The sequence below is a fragment of the Aspergillus saccharolyticus genome (genome assembly GCF_003184585.1).
Source record: "Aspergillus saccharolyticus JOP 1030-1 unplaced genomic scaffold BP01scaffold_3, whole genome shotgun sequence".
Classification (NCBI taxonomy): Eukaryota; Fungi; Ascomycota; class Eurotiomycetes; order Eurotiales; family Aspergillaceae; genus Aspergillus; species Aspergillus saccharolyticus.
The window spans coordinates 1,074,014-1,090,086 of NW_020290613.1; the positions used below are offsets into that span (position 1 = coordinate 1,074,014).

The following is a 16,073-nucleotide window of genomic DNA, read 5'->3' on the forward strand; positions in this document are numbered from 1 at the left end:
CAAGGACATACTGTACCCAGAAAAGCGGGGTCACCTTAAATTAAGCAAATAAGTAAGTCTTTTGTCTAATAATAGATCTAGGCAATGCAATCATCCTGCCAACGCCACAAACAGAAACGCTATATACACGATAAGTAAAAAATACAGACCCTGAAAAAGCCTAGGCAGCCACCTCGGTGACCCCCGCAGCCTTGAATTCCTCGCTGTAGTCATAATCGATATACCCCTTGGGGTCCTTGGGGAGATAGAAGACCTCGCGCTGGTAGGGGCGCAGGGGGATGCCGCGCTGGATCTTGAACGGCAGCTCCGGGTTCGCGGTCCAGGGGCGGCCGATACCCACGAGCACATCGTACTCCTTGTAGTCGACATCGACCGCCTTCTTCGCGGACTCCGCATCGAACCCGCCGGCGGTCATCAACGCACCGGCCTTCTTTCCGTAGGCCTCGAAGAAGAAATCCAAGCTATCCTGCACATCACAGTCGCCATCGGTGTTGCCCTGGATGCGCGGCTCCACCACATGCACATAGCTCAACCCGAACTCCGCCGTCTTCCTGGCCAAATACGCAAACTGCGGCCGGGGATCCTTCATCCGCATGCCCTGAAAGGTACTGAAGGGCGAGTACCGAATCGCCGTGCGGTCCGCGCCCACCGCCTCCACGACGGCCTGGATGATCTCCAGCGCGAACCGCGCCCGCTTCTCCACACTCCCGCCCCAGCCATCCTCCCGCTGATTCGAGACATCCTGGGTAAACTGATCGATCAGATACCCGTTGGCTCCGTGGATCTCCACCCCATCGAATCCCGCCGCAATCGCGTTCCGGGCGGCCTGCGCGTAGTCCTGAATGTACTGCTGGATCTCTGCCTCGGTGAGCGGCCGCGGGACAGGCGCTCCGGGCGAGTGCGGGATCGCGCTGGCGGAGACCAGGTCATACCCGCCCTCCTCCTGCAGGGCGGACGGGTCGGCGGTGCGGCCCAGAGCCCACAGCTGCATGTAGACGTGCGACCCCCGCGCGTGCACCGCCTCCGTCACCTTCCGCCAGGCGGCGATCTGCGCCTCCGACCAGATCCCCGGCACGTTGCGGTAGCTTCCGGCTTGCGGGGTGATGAGCGTCGCTTCGGTAATCAGGAGGGTGCCCGCCACGGCGGCGCGTTGCGCGTAGTGCTCGACCACCATGTCGAGGGGGACGTGGGCGTCGTCGGCGCGGAAGCGCGTCATAGGCGCCATGGCGAGGCGGTGCGAGAGGTGCATTTGGCCTACTCGGAGGGGTTGGAAGAGTTTGGTTGTGGTGGACATTTTGGGCGGTGGTGATGTCAAGGTAGATCAGATAAGATGATGTGTTGTGTGTGATATGATGTTGGGGTGGTTGGTTGGTAGTAGGAGGTAAGTACTGTGTAAGTATGCACAACCCAGCCCTCAATGGAAATCAGAATGCACAAGCTGATTGAAAGTGTAGAAATCTAGTAGTAGTCGAATCCAAACCCGATGAAAAAAGCGACAACCCCACCACCCTTTATATCACCCCCATCCCCATCTTATCAATCCACCCGAGCCAGAGAATAACTATAGAATCTTCCACTACGCCCCCGAGAAAGAGGATTGATTACCAAGAGGAAATAGTGGGGCCCGGCCTGCTGGTCCCACATGTTGATTTCCAAGCAAATGTGGGGCTGTCCTTGAGACTTCCACCTTCGTGCAATTTTTTTGCCTGGTGCGTGCCCGTGCCTGGTTCCAGTAGTATTATCGGCGCGTGGTGACTTGATTTAGTGATTAGTGATATTGCCCGTGCGTGATGCCTTTTGTGGCTTGTTTGCACGTCACGTCAATGTAGTTTGCAAAGCAGTAAGTAGCAGGGATTGTGGATGACGTGCCTACTGCGCTAAGTTACATGTGTAGGCTACAGACTAAGCATTTTAGTAGTGGATTCCGCAGGTTAGCTCTCTGCTCGTAGATTTGTGGAGGTGATCCCTGCAAAATTCCCGCAGAAACAATGGTATCAGCTCATGTTCACGTCCCCTGACCCTTCGCTTACTCTTACTACATCGTAGTTATAATGATAACGTGGGTGGCGGAAACCGGGGGGAAAATGTTTTCCGGCACTGGGCTGACAAATGCGGGCTGGGGCGGGCGCTTCGACTGCCTTGGAAGAAATGCTGGGTCCCACTGGGGTAAGTTTGGAGTTTCCTGCTGGCCACTAGACTGGTTTCGCTCCTAGTGAACAAAGACTACATAACTACTAACTTAATAAGTTAGCATAGCAGCGATGATCAAATAAACTTCTATCAATTAGACTACCAGAGTACTTGTAACTCGATGTACGGAGTACTGTGAATCAACCCAGCATTTATCCAATCGCTATTGGTACATGGTCATTGTCAAGTATCCATTCATCATAATCCAACGGTGTCTGAAACAACCCTAACGCCTGCGCAGTGATCTGGTTGGGTATTGGTTCAGAGAAAAAAAAAAAAATAAAAAAGCAAGGACAGGAAGGACAGTCGGGTGATGCCATCCGTAGGGTAAAGAAAGTTGCTGTCAGAAGTCCAAACGCGTTCATAGGAATCTAACTCTCCAGCCGCCGAGCCGTAGATTCAAGCTGCGCGTTGAAGGACCGGAGTTGATGCAACAGCCCGCCCTGGCCGCCGGGTGCGGCGGAGCTGACCGTCTCCGCAACGTTGCGAAGCAGAAACTCCATCCCTGCCAGATCCGTGGACGTTTCATCGAGATCGCCCGGGCGGGTCTGGCTACGCTCAAGCGCGAGGTCGAGACTGTGGAGGGAGTTGTTGATGGTGGCGCGGGCCTGTAGACATGTTCGTTAGCTTCCCTCCCTCGAAACCAGTATGTATCATGTCCGGGCTGAAACTCACCTTTCGTGCGGATTCATCCTCAGCATGTTTTCTCCGCACGGCATCCATCTGCAGCGCAACCGCCTCTCGCTCCCGGCGCACTTGGTACAGACGACTCCGGTAGTCCATCATCTCTCGCTTGGCTTTCCGCATCTTGACCCCGAGCACGAAGTTGCCGTCTAGCATCTCACTCAACTCGAGCAGTCGTCCCTCCAATTCGGCACCATACGCCTCAACCACTTTCTTCTTGCGCGTAAACTCGGCACGTCGGGCGGTGTTGCCCTCGCCTTCAATGTTATTAGTCAACGAGGTCAGCATCTTCTCCAAGGTCTCGCGGCAGATCTGGCCCAGCACATCGGCCACGTTGACGCCGCCCCGGTTGGGTAGCTTGGTCTGTAGCCGGTCAGACGGCCTTGCAGGGGTTTCGCCCTCGTCATCCGACGACTCTAGCAGCGTGGGATCGCCGCCAAGAGCAGCGACGTTCGCAAGACGGTGCACAGTGACCGGCACAGTCTCGCCGCGGGGTTGATGCGGCTTGCGTTTTCGAGTCTGAGCTCCTGCGCTGCTCTCGCCTTCCGCCGTAATGGTATCTGCTTCCCGGGTTGCACTAGCGTTGGGATCATCTGCTGGCTGCCTTGTACCGCGGCCACGTTTCCGAGATTGGGGTTCGACAGTTGCCGATGGAAATCTGGGTTCTTGTTCGGGTTCTGCGCGCTCAGCGTCTGCCAATTCAGGTTCCGGCAGCTCTTCTGCTGGCTGCTGCGCTATTGGCTTGGCTCCTCTAGCCTTGCGCCCTCTCTTTGGCGCTGCTTCGGCTGCTTCTGGTGCTGCCGGCTCCGGCTCCGGCTGTGCTGTCTCCTGCTCGGCTGGGCGCGTCCTCCGCTCTCGAGGCCGTGGCTCCTCTGCTGGCTGTTGAACCATCATTTTAGGTTCAGCTTGCGTAGGCTCTGGCTCCGCCGTTCTTACCCTCCGTCCCCTGAGCTTCAATTTGGGCACGCTTGGCTCTTGCTGCACGGCTTCCGGCTCAGCTGTCAGTGCCTTTCGTCCTCTGGGCATTGAGTCAGGTATTGCTAGTTCTGGTGCCGTCTGTGCTAGCTCAGGCATTGGCTCTGTGGGCTTGGCTCTCCGCCCTCTGGGCTTCGGCGGCGCTGTCTCAGCTCCCGCTGCGGGCTCTTGCGTCTCCGGCTCTGGCTCCGCTTGCTCTCGCTCCGAACTTGCCGGCTCGGGCTCTATTTGCTTCGGTCTTCGTCCTCTGGGCTTCGGTTGCGCCTCGGCCGGTGCGGGCTGAGGCTCCTGTTCCGGCTCCGGTTGGCTTGGCTCCGGCTCAACAGGCTGCGGCTCTGCTATCTTCGGTTTCCGTCCTCTTCGCTTTGGCTGCGGTGCCGATTCTCCTGACTCCTGTACATCTTTCTGTGCCTTCTCGACGGGCATATCTTCTTCCTCTACCACGTCTCTAAGAGATGGTAGCACCTGTCTTCCGGGGCGACCAGCGCGCTTCGGCTTTGACTCTGCTACATCCAATCGTTGTGGACGTCCTTTGTGAACTTCCTTTCGCTCCGCAATTCCCACTTCACCCCCTTCTGGAGCATCTAGCTCCATTCTCTGACCTTCTGCCTTCCCGTTGGTGACGGGAGGCTCCTCTGTTGGCTCCGGAACGTCATCAATACGAGTCCGAATCCTCTTGCTCCCCTTCACCTGAGTAGGCGCACTTTCTATCGAGCCCGCCCTAGCCACACGGGGCTCTCTAACTGTCGTCGTAGATGCTTGGACGGATGCCGCTCGTTCACCTCGTGGTCGCTTTGTTCGCGAAGGCACAGGAAGTCTCGACTGCTTCAAAGTTGATTGCGGCTGGTTCGTCTTTTGAGCTTGTGCGGTCACTCCGAGCTCAACGGCAGCTTGGGTGTTGACTGGCTCGGTTTGCTCGGAAAGACTTGGTACCTCATTATCGGTCGATGGTTCCACAGCATCCGGCACAGCTGTTGCCGGAATTTCTGTAGGCTCACGCCGTACGTCTGGCGACAGATCCATAGGTTCCGCTGGTTGTCCGATCTGCGCATTACTCGCCTTCGGGCTCGGTGTAGTGGACGGTGAATTTGCGCTCTCCTGAGAGCCTTGTCTCTTGCGCTTGCCTCTGGCCTTTTTACCCGGTGGAGAGGGTGTTCCATTCATTGTGGGTGATGCCGATGTCGGCGTGGGCGACGGCTGTTGTGCATCAACCGAAGCTGACTCCATTTCCGGGGGAGCTGGCTGCGTCATAAGAACATCTGGTGCTGTAGCAGCTGCGGGCGGCGCAACTGGTGACGCTGGTTTCTCAATCGGGGGTTCGGCTGGGGCAGATTCGGGCGTAGGGCTGATCGCAGCAGCGGATTCCTCTACAGGTTGAGCGGTATCGATGGAGTCCGTTCCGTTGATGAGTGATGGGACCGTATCGTCGCCGGGCGCAGCAAGTGAGGTCGTAGGGGAGCTCCTAGGGTGATCTTTGGCAGGGTCAGCATTGCATGTGCCGCGTCATTACTCGTGACCACGCACCAAGTTTTCTAATCTTTCGACTTGGACCAGCTTCTGTCGCATCGTTCGATTGGGGTCCTGATGGAGACAATCTAGGCGAGGATCTGGTGCGCGGGCTTCTTGACTTCCGTCGAGGGGGGTTCTGGTCCGGAGCCGTAGACGGGTGTTCCTCCACTGGCGCAATAGGCAACGAGCCATTCTGCACAGTTTCATCTACGATGGTTGTTGTTTCTGTGGTGGCTGGCGGTTCAGTTGTTGTTGGCGGCGGTGCAAGTGAGGCAGAAGGCTGTGAAGCAATCCCAACATCGGCCGGTCGCGACGCGGGCTCTGTAGCGGATGGCTCCGGCGCAGGAGCTAGCCCAAACGAAAAGCCGAAGTTGATCTCTTTCGTCTTACGTGACCTGTTAGTTGTATGGGGTTAGCGAAGGAATACTCGACTCAATGCGACGCGGGGTACTAGTGGTAAGGCGCGTACGCTGCTCCGCGCTGCCGCATTTGCAGCCGCTCCTCTCGATCTGATGATGCTGTCGTTAGCTAGAAATGCGAAGAATCGGGATTTAGAAGAATCATACTAATATTCATGTTGGAGAAGCGGCGTCAGGCCGAGCTCAACGCCAAACTTGACGCGCGACAATAAAGGAGGGTTGAGAAGAAGTTCGGATTCCTCCTCCTTGAGGGCGGCGGAAGTTGGATTGGAATGATGGCAGCCCGGGCGGAATCCTGACAATCGTTTTCCCCGATTCAGTTTGGCGTCCGATCCAGCGAAGCCAGAGGCCGCCTGACTGTGGCATCTCGCGCCATTCTCCGCACCAGACTATACACCACCAAAAAAGTGCCCAACGCTTACCATTTCCTTCTTTCACACTTGCAGTATCCTTAACATAGCGCCTAACCGCGAATCTCAACTCGTGGAAATCACATTATGGGCTGGTTTTGGGGCGGTTCGAACCAAGACGATCCCGTCAAAAAGCTTGACCCGGAGCTGCGGGATTTCCTCGAACATGAAGCCCCCAAGAAATACGTTCCCACAACTGCGATTCCTTCTTCCAGCGATCCTACGAAGATAGCAGAAACTCCAGTTCAACCGCCACCAGCGGAGAATGCCACGCCCTCCGAGTCTTCAGTCCCCAGTGCCTCCCTCTTCCCCGATGGTCGCTATGCCCACCTCTGGAAGACCTACAAACCACCCCAGGAACAGCAACAGTCCGAGATGAAAACCGCCGAGCGGGTGATCGAAAAATACAAACAGCGCGGTGATACCGTGCACCGGGCGGCGATGGAGAACTGCGCGTTGGAGCAGGAAGACTGGGCCAAATGCTTCCGCACCGGCGACTGGCAGAAGCAGCTGAAAGCCCGTGCGACCATGTGCTCGGAAGAGAACTCCAAGTTCTCTCGTTGTTTTACCACCCAGGCTGTAAGTTCGCGAAACCCGGGAAAGCCACGCTGCTGTCTCCTGTTTGTGTTGGGGGGGGGGGGGTGGATGTACGCAAGATGCTAACAAACTCGGGTTTCCAGAAATTCCTCCAAGCTTTGGGCTACGCATCCTCCTTCGAGTGGGACGAAGAGCGAGAGGAGCGAATTCAGATGCACGCGGATAAGCTCTATCACGAGATGTTGAATTACGAAACTCGGGTGGAGGAAGCACAGAAAGCCGGGCTGGAGCCCCCGCCGCTCACCTCGCTCTTCAACCCCCAAGCACCGCCACAGCCCAATCCCGCCGTCACCAACACCAAGACGTTAGAGATCCCTGGCGGGGAGGCCATCCCTGCTGGACTGAAGCCATCACGGCCATTGGAGAAGCTCACGCCCCATGAACGAGAATTGGAGATTCGCGCGCACAACGCACAGATCGAGCAGCAGAAACTATACGTGCAGGAGGCGACGCCATTCATGAAGAAACAGGAAGAAGCTCGTTCCAAGCGACGGGAGAAGGCTACTAGTTGGTTTGGCGAGACAGTTGGTCGCTGGGTCACTTAAAGCACTGCGGACGTGACAATATAGGCCTTCAGTTCTTATGTATATTATGATTATCATCACCCTTTGTCAGGAGTTTGTGTGATATAAGCGACATTTCGATATGGAATGGTAGTATGATATTTCCAGTACCCGGATTCACTGGAATGACCCCGTCATACGAAGGGGACAATCGTAGAAGACCATGAGCAAAGCTATCATACTGGTATCAGTTCATGTTGAGCTTTGCTGAGCATCTCCCGAGTGAAACGGTGCCATGATTCTTTCAATAGCCTCATCTTTTCTTCACAGGTTCCGCGAGTATGTCTGATGTTGCCTCCGCATGCAATCATCGCTATATTCAAGAGAGCAACATTCAACAACAATTACTAGTCGTCTCTGGGAGCGAACCCGCACAAGGATGCAGCAGGCCTGTTGATCGATAGCTTCTTCCTGACAGGAGAAAAGAAGTTACGCGCGATCGACGGAGGAGCCGAACGCGAAGCTGACGGACGCGGGGATTGTCATTCGCCGGGCGCGACACGAGGGAGAGCGAAAAAGGATGGGATGGACGACATCACCACCTCGACCGACTACTATTACTAAACTACTTCCTCTCTTTCAACTCCTACCGACTCTTACAAAACTCTTGCTCTGCTGCACCCTTCACTTTCTTGTCAATCCCACCTAATCTTCATTCTCCTCTTCCCCCTCCCCCGAGCCTCCTTCTCCACCTCCTCCTTTCTTCTGATTGCATAACGTGAAATCCCCTCCGCGCGCTGCTCCTCCTGCTTGCTCCTACTGCTCCTACTGCCCCTACTGCTGCTACTGCTGCTGTTGCTGCGAGTACTTCCCCGACGGCTTGTTTGCATTGAATTTCCTCGCCCGCAACCATCTCTCCCAATTGCGACTTCAGCTGCATCCCCACCCCCCACCACCACCCCCTCATACATATATTCATAATTGGTTCTGGCATCCTTCCTCTCCCATCTACATAAGATATTGTTGTCCACAATCCTTCCACCCCCACCATTATTTCAACGGGTGCCCCCAATTGAGCATCCGTGCTCGTCATGAAGGCCACCCCGTTACTCATCTCGTGGCACGATGACAATGCTCCTATTTACTCGGTACATTTCGATCCCAATGGCAAGGGCCGTCTAGCTACTGCTGGAAAGTGCGTTCGTCGTCTCTCTCCCCTTCCTCCATATTTTGTAATCCTGGTTACTAATGCTCATCTTTGTTCCTTAGTGACAATAACGTCAGAGTACGATCCCTCCCCACCCCTCCCCTCTGCTCCCCCGTGGATCCCCCATCTGGTACTCTGTGCACCGTCTCTGACGACATTCAACAATCATAGCTATGGAAGGTGGAATCGATCGGAGAGGAGCGGAAGGTGTCCTACTTGAGCACGCTGGTTAAACACACCCAGGCCGTCAATGTCGTCCGTTTCAGTCCCAAAGGTAGGCTGCAGCGCCCGATTCACCTTGTTCAAACTGGTTCCTATTCTGACTGTGTCTCAAACCTGTTCAGGCGAGATGCTGGCATCTGCCGGGGATGACGGTAATGTCTTACTCTGGGTACCCTCGGAATTGCAAACACAACCGGGCTTAGGTGAAGACCGCTCCGATGACAAGGAAACATGGCGAGTGAAGCATATGTGCCGTTGCTCCGGGGCAGAGATCTACGACCTCGCCTGGTCGCCTGATGGGGTCTTCATCATCACAGGCAGTATGGACAACATCGCTCGGATCTATAATGCTCAGACGGGTGAGTTCGGTTTGTGCTTCGCGCCTGGGAGCGGGCTGCTGACTGGTTGAATGATAGGCCAAATGGTGCGCCAAATTGCGGAACACTCACATTATGTTCAGGGTGTTGCTTGGGATCCGCTGAACGAGTTCGTTGCGACACAATCATCCGACCGTTCCGTCCACATCTACAGCTTGAAAACCAAAGATGGCCAGTTTACTTTAACTTCCCATGGGAAGTTTCTCAAAATGGATCTCCCCGCGAAACGCATTTCGTCCAGCAGTCCTGCGCCGCCAGATCTCTCGATCCGCTCTCAACCCGCCCCGACCAGCTCCGCCGCCATCGCCTCGCCCGCTCCGTCTACCCCAGGTACGCCAATGATCTCTAACCTGCCAATGGACCCTCCCCCAGTATCACATAGTCGCCGGTCATCATTCGGGTCCTCACCATCTATCCGTCGCTCAGCATCTCCGGCGCCATCCCTACCTTTACCAGCTGTCAAACCGCTTGAGGTACCATCGCCAGGTCTGCTGGGGGGTCTCGGAGTCAAGAATGCCAATATCTATGCAAACGAGACGTTCACCTCGTTCTTCCGGAGATTGACCTTTGCTCCTGATGGAAGCTTGCTGTTTACTCCGGCGGGCCAGTACAAGACGTCGCATGTATCACCTACGGACTCCTCCAAAACAACGGACGAAATCATCAATACCGTGTACATTTACACTCGTGCCGGTTTCAACAAGCCGCCCATTTCCCATCTTCCAGGTCACAAGAAGCCCTCTGTTGCAGTCAAGTGCTCTCCCATTTTCTATACCCTGCGACAAACCCCGCAGCCTGCTCGTCATATCACCTTGGACACGTCGTCCGTCGACGAGTCATTTTCTTCGCTCCCGGATCCGGTGGTGGGTTCTGCCAAGGACGGCGCTTCATTAATGGAACCTCCTTCTTCCACGCTCACAGCCAACGATCTGGCAAAGAACAACACCGGTACCAAGGCGACGGAGCGGGACAGCCCCCCTGCAGGTCACAGCCCTGCCCCTGTATTCACACTGCCTTACCGGATTGTATATGCAGTAGCCACTCAGGACGGGGTCTTGGTGTATGACACACAGCAGCAGACGCCGATCTGCGTCGTCAGCAATCTACACTTTGCTACCTTCACCGATCTGACATGGTAAGTGATGCCTTGATATAATGGTCGTTCTTGTATCTCAGTTTCGCGATCTAATAATCAACAGGTCGAATGACGGCTTGACCTTGATAATGAGCTCGTCGGATGGGTTTTGTTCCACTCTTGCTTTTGCGCCGGGCGAGCTAGGCCAACCATACACTGCACCGGCATCGGCGGCTCATCAGACCGCAGCCGCCGTGCTATCGGCCAATAACGTTCCTCTTCCCACGCCAACAACAGCGAAACCAAGCCCAGGGCCCCAGGCCAATGCGGGCCAAGCTCCTCCTGCCAGCCCTGCGCGATCCAACTCGGTCTCATCAGTCACAACTCTGTCTGGGAGTCAACAAACGCCGGGGGCGGTAGTCAATAACCCGACACCGACCCTCGGAGCAGTACCACTGGTGACGGCGACTCACTCATCCCAACCTCCGACACTTCCGCTCACAACCCCGCCACAGACCCCCATGTCGCATAGTGGCACAAGCACTGTCAGCGCCAGTGTGCTAGGCAAACGGGTCAGTGAATCGGAAAAGGAGGAAGACAGAGACCCGAGCGCGGCTCCGCCCGTCCAACCACCGAAAAAGAGACGAGTGGCGCCGACGCTCATATCAGCAGGCACTGAGCATACCTCAGCTAAGGGGTCACATAGTACTACGGATATTGGGGGTTGATCATGCTATCTGACAAGTATCTTACTTACGATGTTTCTTCTCTCCTTCGCCTCCGGGTCTAAACTGTAACTCTGCATTCCCGTTTACCTCCGCCCCCTCTTTCACCGACCATCGCCACCTGTCCCGCAGGGTTCGGAGAGACCCTGGCTCGCTACGACATATGATCTATCAATCAACTACCTCTTCACCATGAATTCACGTTTCTTCACCCTTTTCTCCTATTCGCATATCCATGAGCTAGCTATCTGATCTCCCACGGTGTTTTGACTAGGAAGTTGTGCGGTAGAGTTTCGAGGCCTGGTTCGAGACATGAGTCAGTCAGTCAAGGCCAGGCATACATGCATCTATTGTTCCATTTTCGCATTGTACTGTACTTTGTGTTGATGTCCGCTTTCTTACACTGTCTTGTTCTTCCCTCTCTAGTTTCCTCGGCGCCATCTTCTTACTATCATCGTTACTACTAGTACCCCCTCCGCAATGAATTTTCGAATAAGCTAGTCTACTTTCTAAACCCCGGATGTCTGTATCTGTTATTCTCACCCACAACCTTCCCTCCATTTCGAGTACTGTGCACCTGTCACGCATCTTATCTACCCATCATCTACAGGGTACGGAGCCTGTGACTGACTTCACCTTATCCAGCATGTTACATATTCGCATCCTCTTTCCCATCTCCCGGTCCCCCTCTAATTCTAGATCCACTGCACCACCTGGCATGCACTCCCACAGGGATTGGCTGAATCCCGTTTTTGTCACCACCCCCTCCTCCAAGCATAAATCCAGGCAAAGCATGCAAATATCCTTTCTGCAGCTGATGTACGTGTGTCAGTACATCAGCTGAAGCCATCATGATTATCCCTCTTCCTTCACCTACCACTCTTCCCTGCTGATTCCCCCATTCTTTCCGGCTAGACTACTAATTTTGTAAATACCATATTCGCATCACATATCTCTGGCAAACCACGAGGCAAGTTCGGAGATGCGATTTGTATATGCTTTGTTATATAGCAAGGTACGATAATACTTTTAGTCCTAATGTGTTGATTACTGGCGGGGGAGGTGTAAGTTAACGAGGAGAGTATCATGGATCGGATCTACTGTATCTAAGTTCCTGGAATTACGCCCGGGCGGCAGGTGGGAATGGGTAGATTACGTTACGTCGGCGACGTGGTGAGTACTCCATCATATAGATCGTAAACTGACTTCCATTTAGTTATGCCATAATTGTGTGTCTGTCTGTCTGTCTGTCTGTCTGTCTGTCTGTCCGTATGCATGCATGCATGCGCGCATGTATGGTTTCCCTCACTTCCTTCAATATGATCTATTATATACGGCGAGCTAAGGGGGTATCTAGAGCCGGGTCCCAAGATTGGTGCGAAGGGGCGGCGGGTCGTCGAAAGCTGATCGCTGAACTCTCTCTTCATGGAGGCTATATATAAGCTGGTTTAACTTGAGTGGAGGAAAAAGCAACCGGTCACAGCCAGTTGTTATTCATATCAGTACTTTCAGTCGCTTTGTGGGTCGGTTTACTCCTGATTTTACTCCCTGATTTTGGAGATAAGCTGAGGGAAGAGATCATGGCACGCTTGTATAGAAATTACTCGGATTCTTCGTGTTTGTTCATTGTTTAAAAGGAGATACTCATCTAGACATCTCGAAACATCAACCGGGTGCATCCGGTGGTCATGATCATCTGCGTGTCCATTTGGCCATGATGTTGTCACATCCGTGATAAGGAAGAATATACTAAAATAAAGCAAGGGTTGCGAAAAGGGACACCGAGAAGAGTAAGTAATGGTAATGACAGCGCTGAACGTCATGTCATGTCATGTCATGTCATGTCACGTCAGGGAGATGCTACAGGGTTCTCTTTGAACAGGATGAGAAGAGAAAGGAGATAAAGCTGCGCGACGCAGGCAAGAGGTAAGTAGACAAGTATAAGGACAGGTGTTAGTGAGTTTCCAGGGTGCGGACATGACTCAAAAAGGTATTCAAGCCGGCAGTGAGGGCGTCACGCCATTTACACCATTCAGCGTGGGCGAGTGTTCCACGAGATGCCAGTCTGGAGTCGGAGACATGGGAGGGGTGGAATAGCCGTTTGAATCGTACCCTTTGGCGACGGGAGGAGGGGTGGCTGGAGCCTCTCCGTTTGTTTGCTCCTCCTCGCCCTGTGCCTCCTGGACTGGAGCGGCGTTGGCAAGGCCGTCGGATTGCCCACTGAGGTGCCCCTCAGGAAGCGAGAAGACCAAAGCATCTACAATATCAACCATGCCCAAGCCCTCGGGCGGAATGGCTCGTGCTTCTGTGGCGTGAGTACCCACGGTGAGAGTGGTGACGCTGGGCTTTTTCTCGTCAGTCTGAAGGCGGTTGGCCCACCGGAACAGGGCTTCATCGCCGCGGGCTCCGCCTGCCACGAACAAAAAGTCCGGGATCTGATCCAAATGTTGTAAGACAGCATCGGCTGCTTTGGCTTTCGTCATGTCCAAGGGTTCAACACTCACTGCGCCCTCGGTGAGGACCACGCGGATGGCTTCACTGCCGCGAGTGCCATTAATCTGATCGGCAAGGCCTGATGCCTGGCGGGCGGCCGCCTCCGGGTCAAGCGCGTCGTGATACCAGAAGTTCAGCAGACAACGGCCTTCCTCCATCTCACTTCCCTCGACTCTGTCGTGGTAGTATTGAATCACCTTTCGGATGCCATTTCGCCAATCCTTAGCCTTCTCCATATCTACTAGTGTCGTCCACTCGGAGCTTCCAATATGTCGTACGAAACAGCCGTTCTCAGCGATAATCCCGATTGTCGTGGAGAGAGGCTCGAGCATAGATTCGAGCTGCTCGGGACTTTTGCTGCTAGTCACGTATACCGAGTTCTTGGGGTCCTCGCGTAAACGGCGAAGCAGAGGGACTAGGTTAGCAGGCCCTCCATGACTCGAAGCGATGATGCCTTCGATCTCCAGGAAAAAGAGTCTAACAGTGGACTCGTCGTATGCGCCTTTGACGGCATCGAGTGAAAGAGGGTTTACCTGGCTAAGTTCACGAGATAATTGTGCGCTGTGCGCCTTGGTTAATGAGGCCTGGAAGGAGGAGAACCAGGCTAGAGCAGTGTGAGGAGTCATCTTTTCCAACAGGAACTCCCAGTTACTCTGTTTCTGCTCCGGAGTCATCTCGAAAGCTTTGTTTATCGTGTCGGCCACCTCCTTGTAGTCCCAAGGGTTGACCATGAGTTCGTGGCCATTGAAAATCGACGCGCTTCCGGTGAACTCACTCAGAATGAGGGAGCCATGGCGTTGCGCGGTCAAAATTCCATCTTGGCAGTGGATGTAATCGTGACTACTGAGGTTCATACCTTCTCTGAGACTGGTGACCATAAAGATCTCTGCTACGCTCATGAGAGCTAGAAACTGAGAGTAACTGATATCCTGGCGAAGGAAGACCAGTGGCTGGTGAGTTAGACTCGAATAGACTGAGTTGATCCGCATGGCGATCTTCGAAACTTGCGCCTCTAACTCAGGCAATTCAGAGGCAGAAGCAATTTGAACAAGGACAACCTTTGAAGATTTAGAACCAAGTCACTGCACCTATTGGACATTAAGTCAACATACCTTGTCTCTCCACTTGGGGTACTGCTTCAAAAACAGCTCGTAAGCCATGAGCTTCTGCTTAATACCGCCCGGAGCATCCAATCGGTCTCGAGCAACAATCAAGTGCTTTCCCTTATAACGAGAACTGATATTGGCGATCCAGTCCTTTACCTCGGTAGACCTGCGAAGCAGGTCCAGGGCCTTTGGATCGACTCCAATCGGCATGTTTCTCACGTTGACAAATCTCTTCTCGAGCTGGACGCCATCGACAGACACCTCCAAGCCGAGTAGCCGAATGCATGACTGGAGGAAGTGGTAGCAATATTCCTCCGTCTGAAACCCAATCAGATCAGCGCCTAAAAGGCCATGGAGCAGCGCATCTCGAGCGTTGAGACACCGGAAGATCTCCGAGGAGGGGAAAGCAGTGTGCATGAAGAACCCAATCTCCGCATGAGGTAGTCTCTCCCGAAGCATGGACGGCAGAAGGAGAAGGTGGTAGTCATGAATCCAGATGCTGTCCCCTGGCCGCCAGTAGGCAGCGATTTTGTCTGCAAAGGCCTCATTGACCCTCACGTACTGCTTCCAGGAGTAGTCATCATATTCGGTGTGTCGAGGGCTTTCCTGCATCTGGTAGTGAAAGGCCGGCCACAGAACAGCCCGGCAAAAGTGGGTGTAATGGCCCTCGAATTCACTGTCATTGACAAACACGGTCAAGGACTCGAATTCATCTTCGAGGGCCTCGGAGATGCTTGCGCGAGTCTCGTCCTTCAACGAGTCGGTGGGCATGCCCAGAGTTCCCACCCACATCTTATCTGTCAGCATACCCGCTTCTTCAGCGGCATTGATGGCATTGCGCAGGCCACCATTGCCTTGCTCTGCTGCTTTGACCACCCAATCCATCTCCGACAATAGTGCCCGCGGGCTACCATGTTCTTCCTCGGAGCTAATTGCATCCAAGGGAGCATCTAGGTAGGGCGGATTATCTAGCTCATCGACATCAGGACGACTGAGGATAGAAGGTTCCGGGTATAAAGAAGCTTTGGACCGTGGCTGGTTGAACCTCCGGCTCTGACCCCAGGAGACCGTTCGAGGCTCACTAGGGCCCGGACCATTGGGATCATCTGCAATGGGAATCTCTCCTGCAGAGCGGGAGATGTATGGCTTGAAGATCTTCTCATCCTCAGTGGTTGCCCCTGGTGTGTATAGACTGATGCTCTTTGAATGGCGTTTCCGGTTGGTATCCGCCAAGCGTCCTACGATCTTCCCATCGGACTGGGAGGAACTAGTAGACGATTTGCGACGAGCATGTCTCAGCTCGGTGGCTTGGAAGTCGATGGTGTAGGGAAGGAAGCTATTCGGAATTAGTGTCGAGTCAATGGGGCAGGGTAAGGAGATGGGTGGAGAAAGGCATTGACATACAGTGAAGCAACGAAGACCGTCATTGCAGCGAGGTGTGTCTTGAGGCAAAAGGTCTTGCTCTCAGGACCCTATGTGACACCAGAAGATCTAAGACTAGTGGGGGGAGGCCAGATGGCTGAGATGTAGTGGGGAAGTGGAGCAGCTCAAAGAGTCAATGGGTAGTGGAAGGGCTTAAGA

General features: G+C 54.2%; 5 protein-coding genes across 5 annotated transcripts; 2 read left to right on the top strand and 3 right to left on the bottom strand.

Moving 5' to 3' along the window:
* Positions 1 to 15: 15 nt before the first annotated feature.
* Positions 16 to 1,495, bottom strand: BP01DRAFT_353378 (alkene reductase). Its single transcript, XM_025574169.1, has one exon. The coding sequence runs from the start codon at positions 1,292 to 1,294 to the stop codon at positions 161 to 163; it is 1,134 nt and encodes a 377-aa protein (XP_025435041.1). The 5' UTR covers positions 1,295 to 1,495; the 3' UTR covers positions 16 to 160.
* Positions 1,496 to 2,561: 1,066 nt separating this feature from the next.
* Positions 2,562 to 5,968, bottom strand: BP01DRAFT_420770 (uncharacterized protein; the record flags this gene model as incomplete). Its single annotated transcript, XM_025579477.1, has 5 exons — positions 5,925 to 5,968; positions 5,828 to 5,867; positions 5,374 to 5,753; positions 2,866 to 5,321; positions 2,562 to 2,798 (listed from the first exon to the last, which is right to left on the bottom strand). Exons 1-5 carry the CDS (start codon positions 5,932 to 5,934, stop codon positions 2,562 to 2,564), a joined length of 3,123 nt encoding a protein of 1,040 aa, XP_025435042.1. The 5' UTR covers positions 5,935 to 5,968.
* Positions 5,969 to 6,161: 193 nt separating this feature from the next.
* On the top strand, positions 6,162 to 7,438 carry BP01DRAFT_353379 (uncharacterized protein). The gene is made up of 2 exons (XM_025574170.1): positions 6,162 to 6,766; positions 6,868 to 7,438. The coding sequence occupies exons 1-2, from the start codon at positions 6,275 to 6,277 to the stop codon at positions 7,327 to 7,329; spliced, it is 954 nt and encodes a 317-aa protein (XP_025435043.1). The 5' UTR covers positions 6,162 to 6,274; the 3' UTR covers positions 7,330 to 7,438.
* A 786-nt stretch (positions 7,439 to 8,224) lies between these two features.
* Positions 8,225 to 11,155, top strand: BP01DRAFT_120154 (putative chromatin assembly factor 1 subunit B). Its single transcript, XM_025570382.1, has 6 exons — positions 8,225 to 8,482; positions 8,557 to 8,572; positions 8,666 to 8,768; positions 8,839 to 9,075; positions 9,133 to 10,228; positions 10,293 to 11,155. Exons 1-6 carry the CDS (start codon positions 8,379 to 8,381, stop codon positions 10,894 to 10,896), a joined length of 2,160 nt encoding a protein of 719 aa, XP_025435044.1. The 5' UTR covers positions 8,225 to 8,378; the 3' UTR covers positions 10,897 to 11,155.
* Positions 11,156 to 12,801: 1,646 nt separating this feature from the next.
* Positions 12,802 to 16,073, bottom strand: BP01DRAFT_120195 (trehalose-6-phosphate synthase). Its single transcript, XM_025570383.1, has 3 exons — positions 15,897 to 16,073; positions 14,499 to 15,828; positions 12,802 to 14,444 (listed from the first exon to the last, which is right to left on the bottom strand). Exons 1-3 carry the CDS (start codon positions 15,917 to 15,919, stop codon positions 12,888 to 12,890), a joined length of 2,910 nt encoding a protein of 969 aa, XP_025435045.1. The 5' UTR covers positions 15,920 to 16,073; the 3' UTR covers positions 12,802 to 12,887.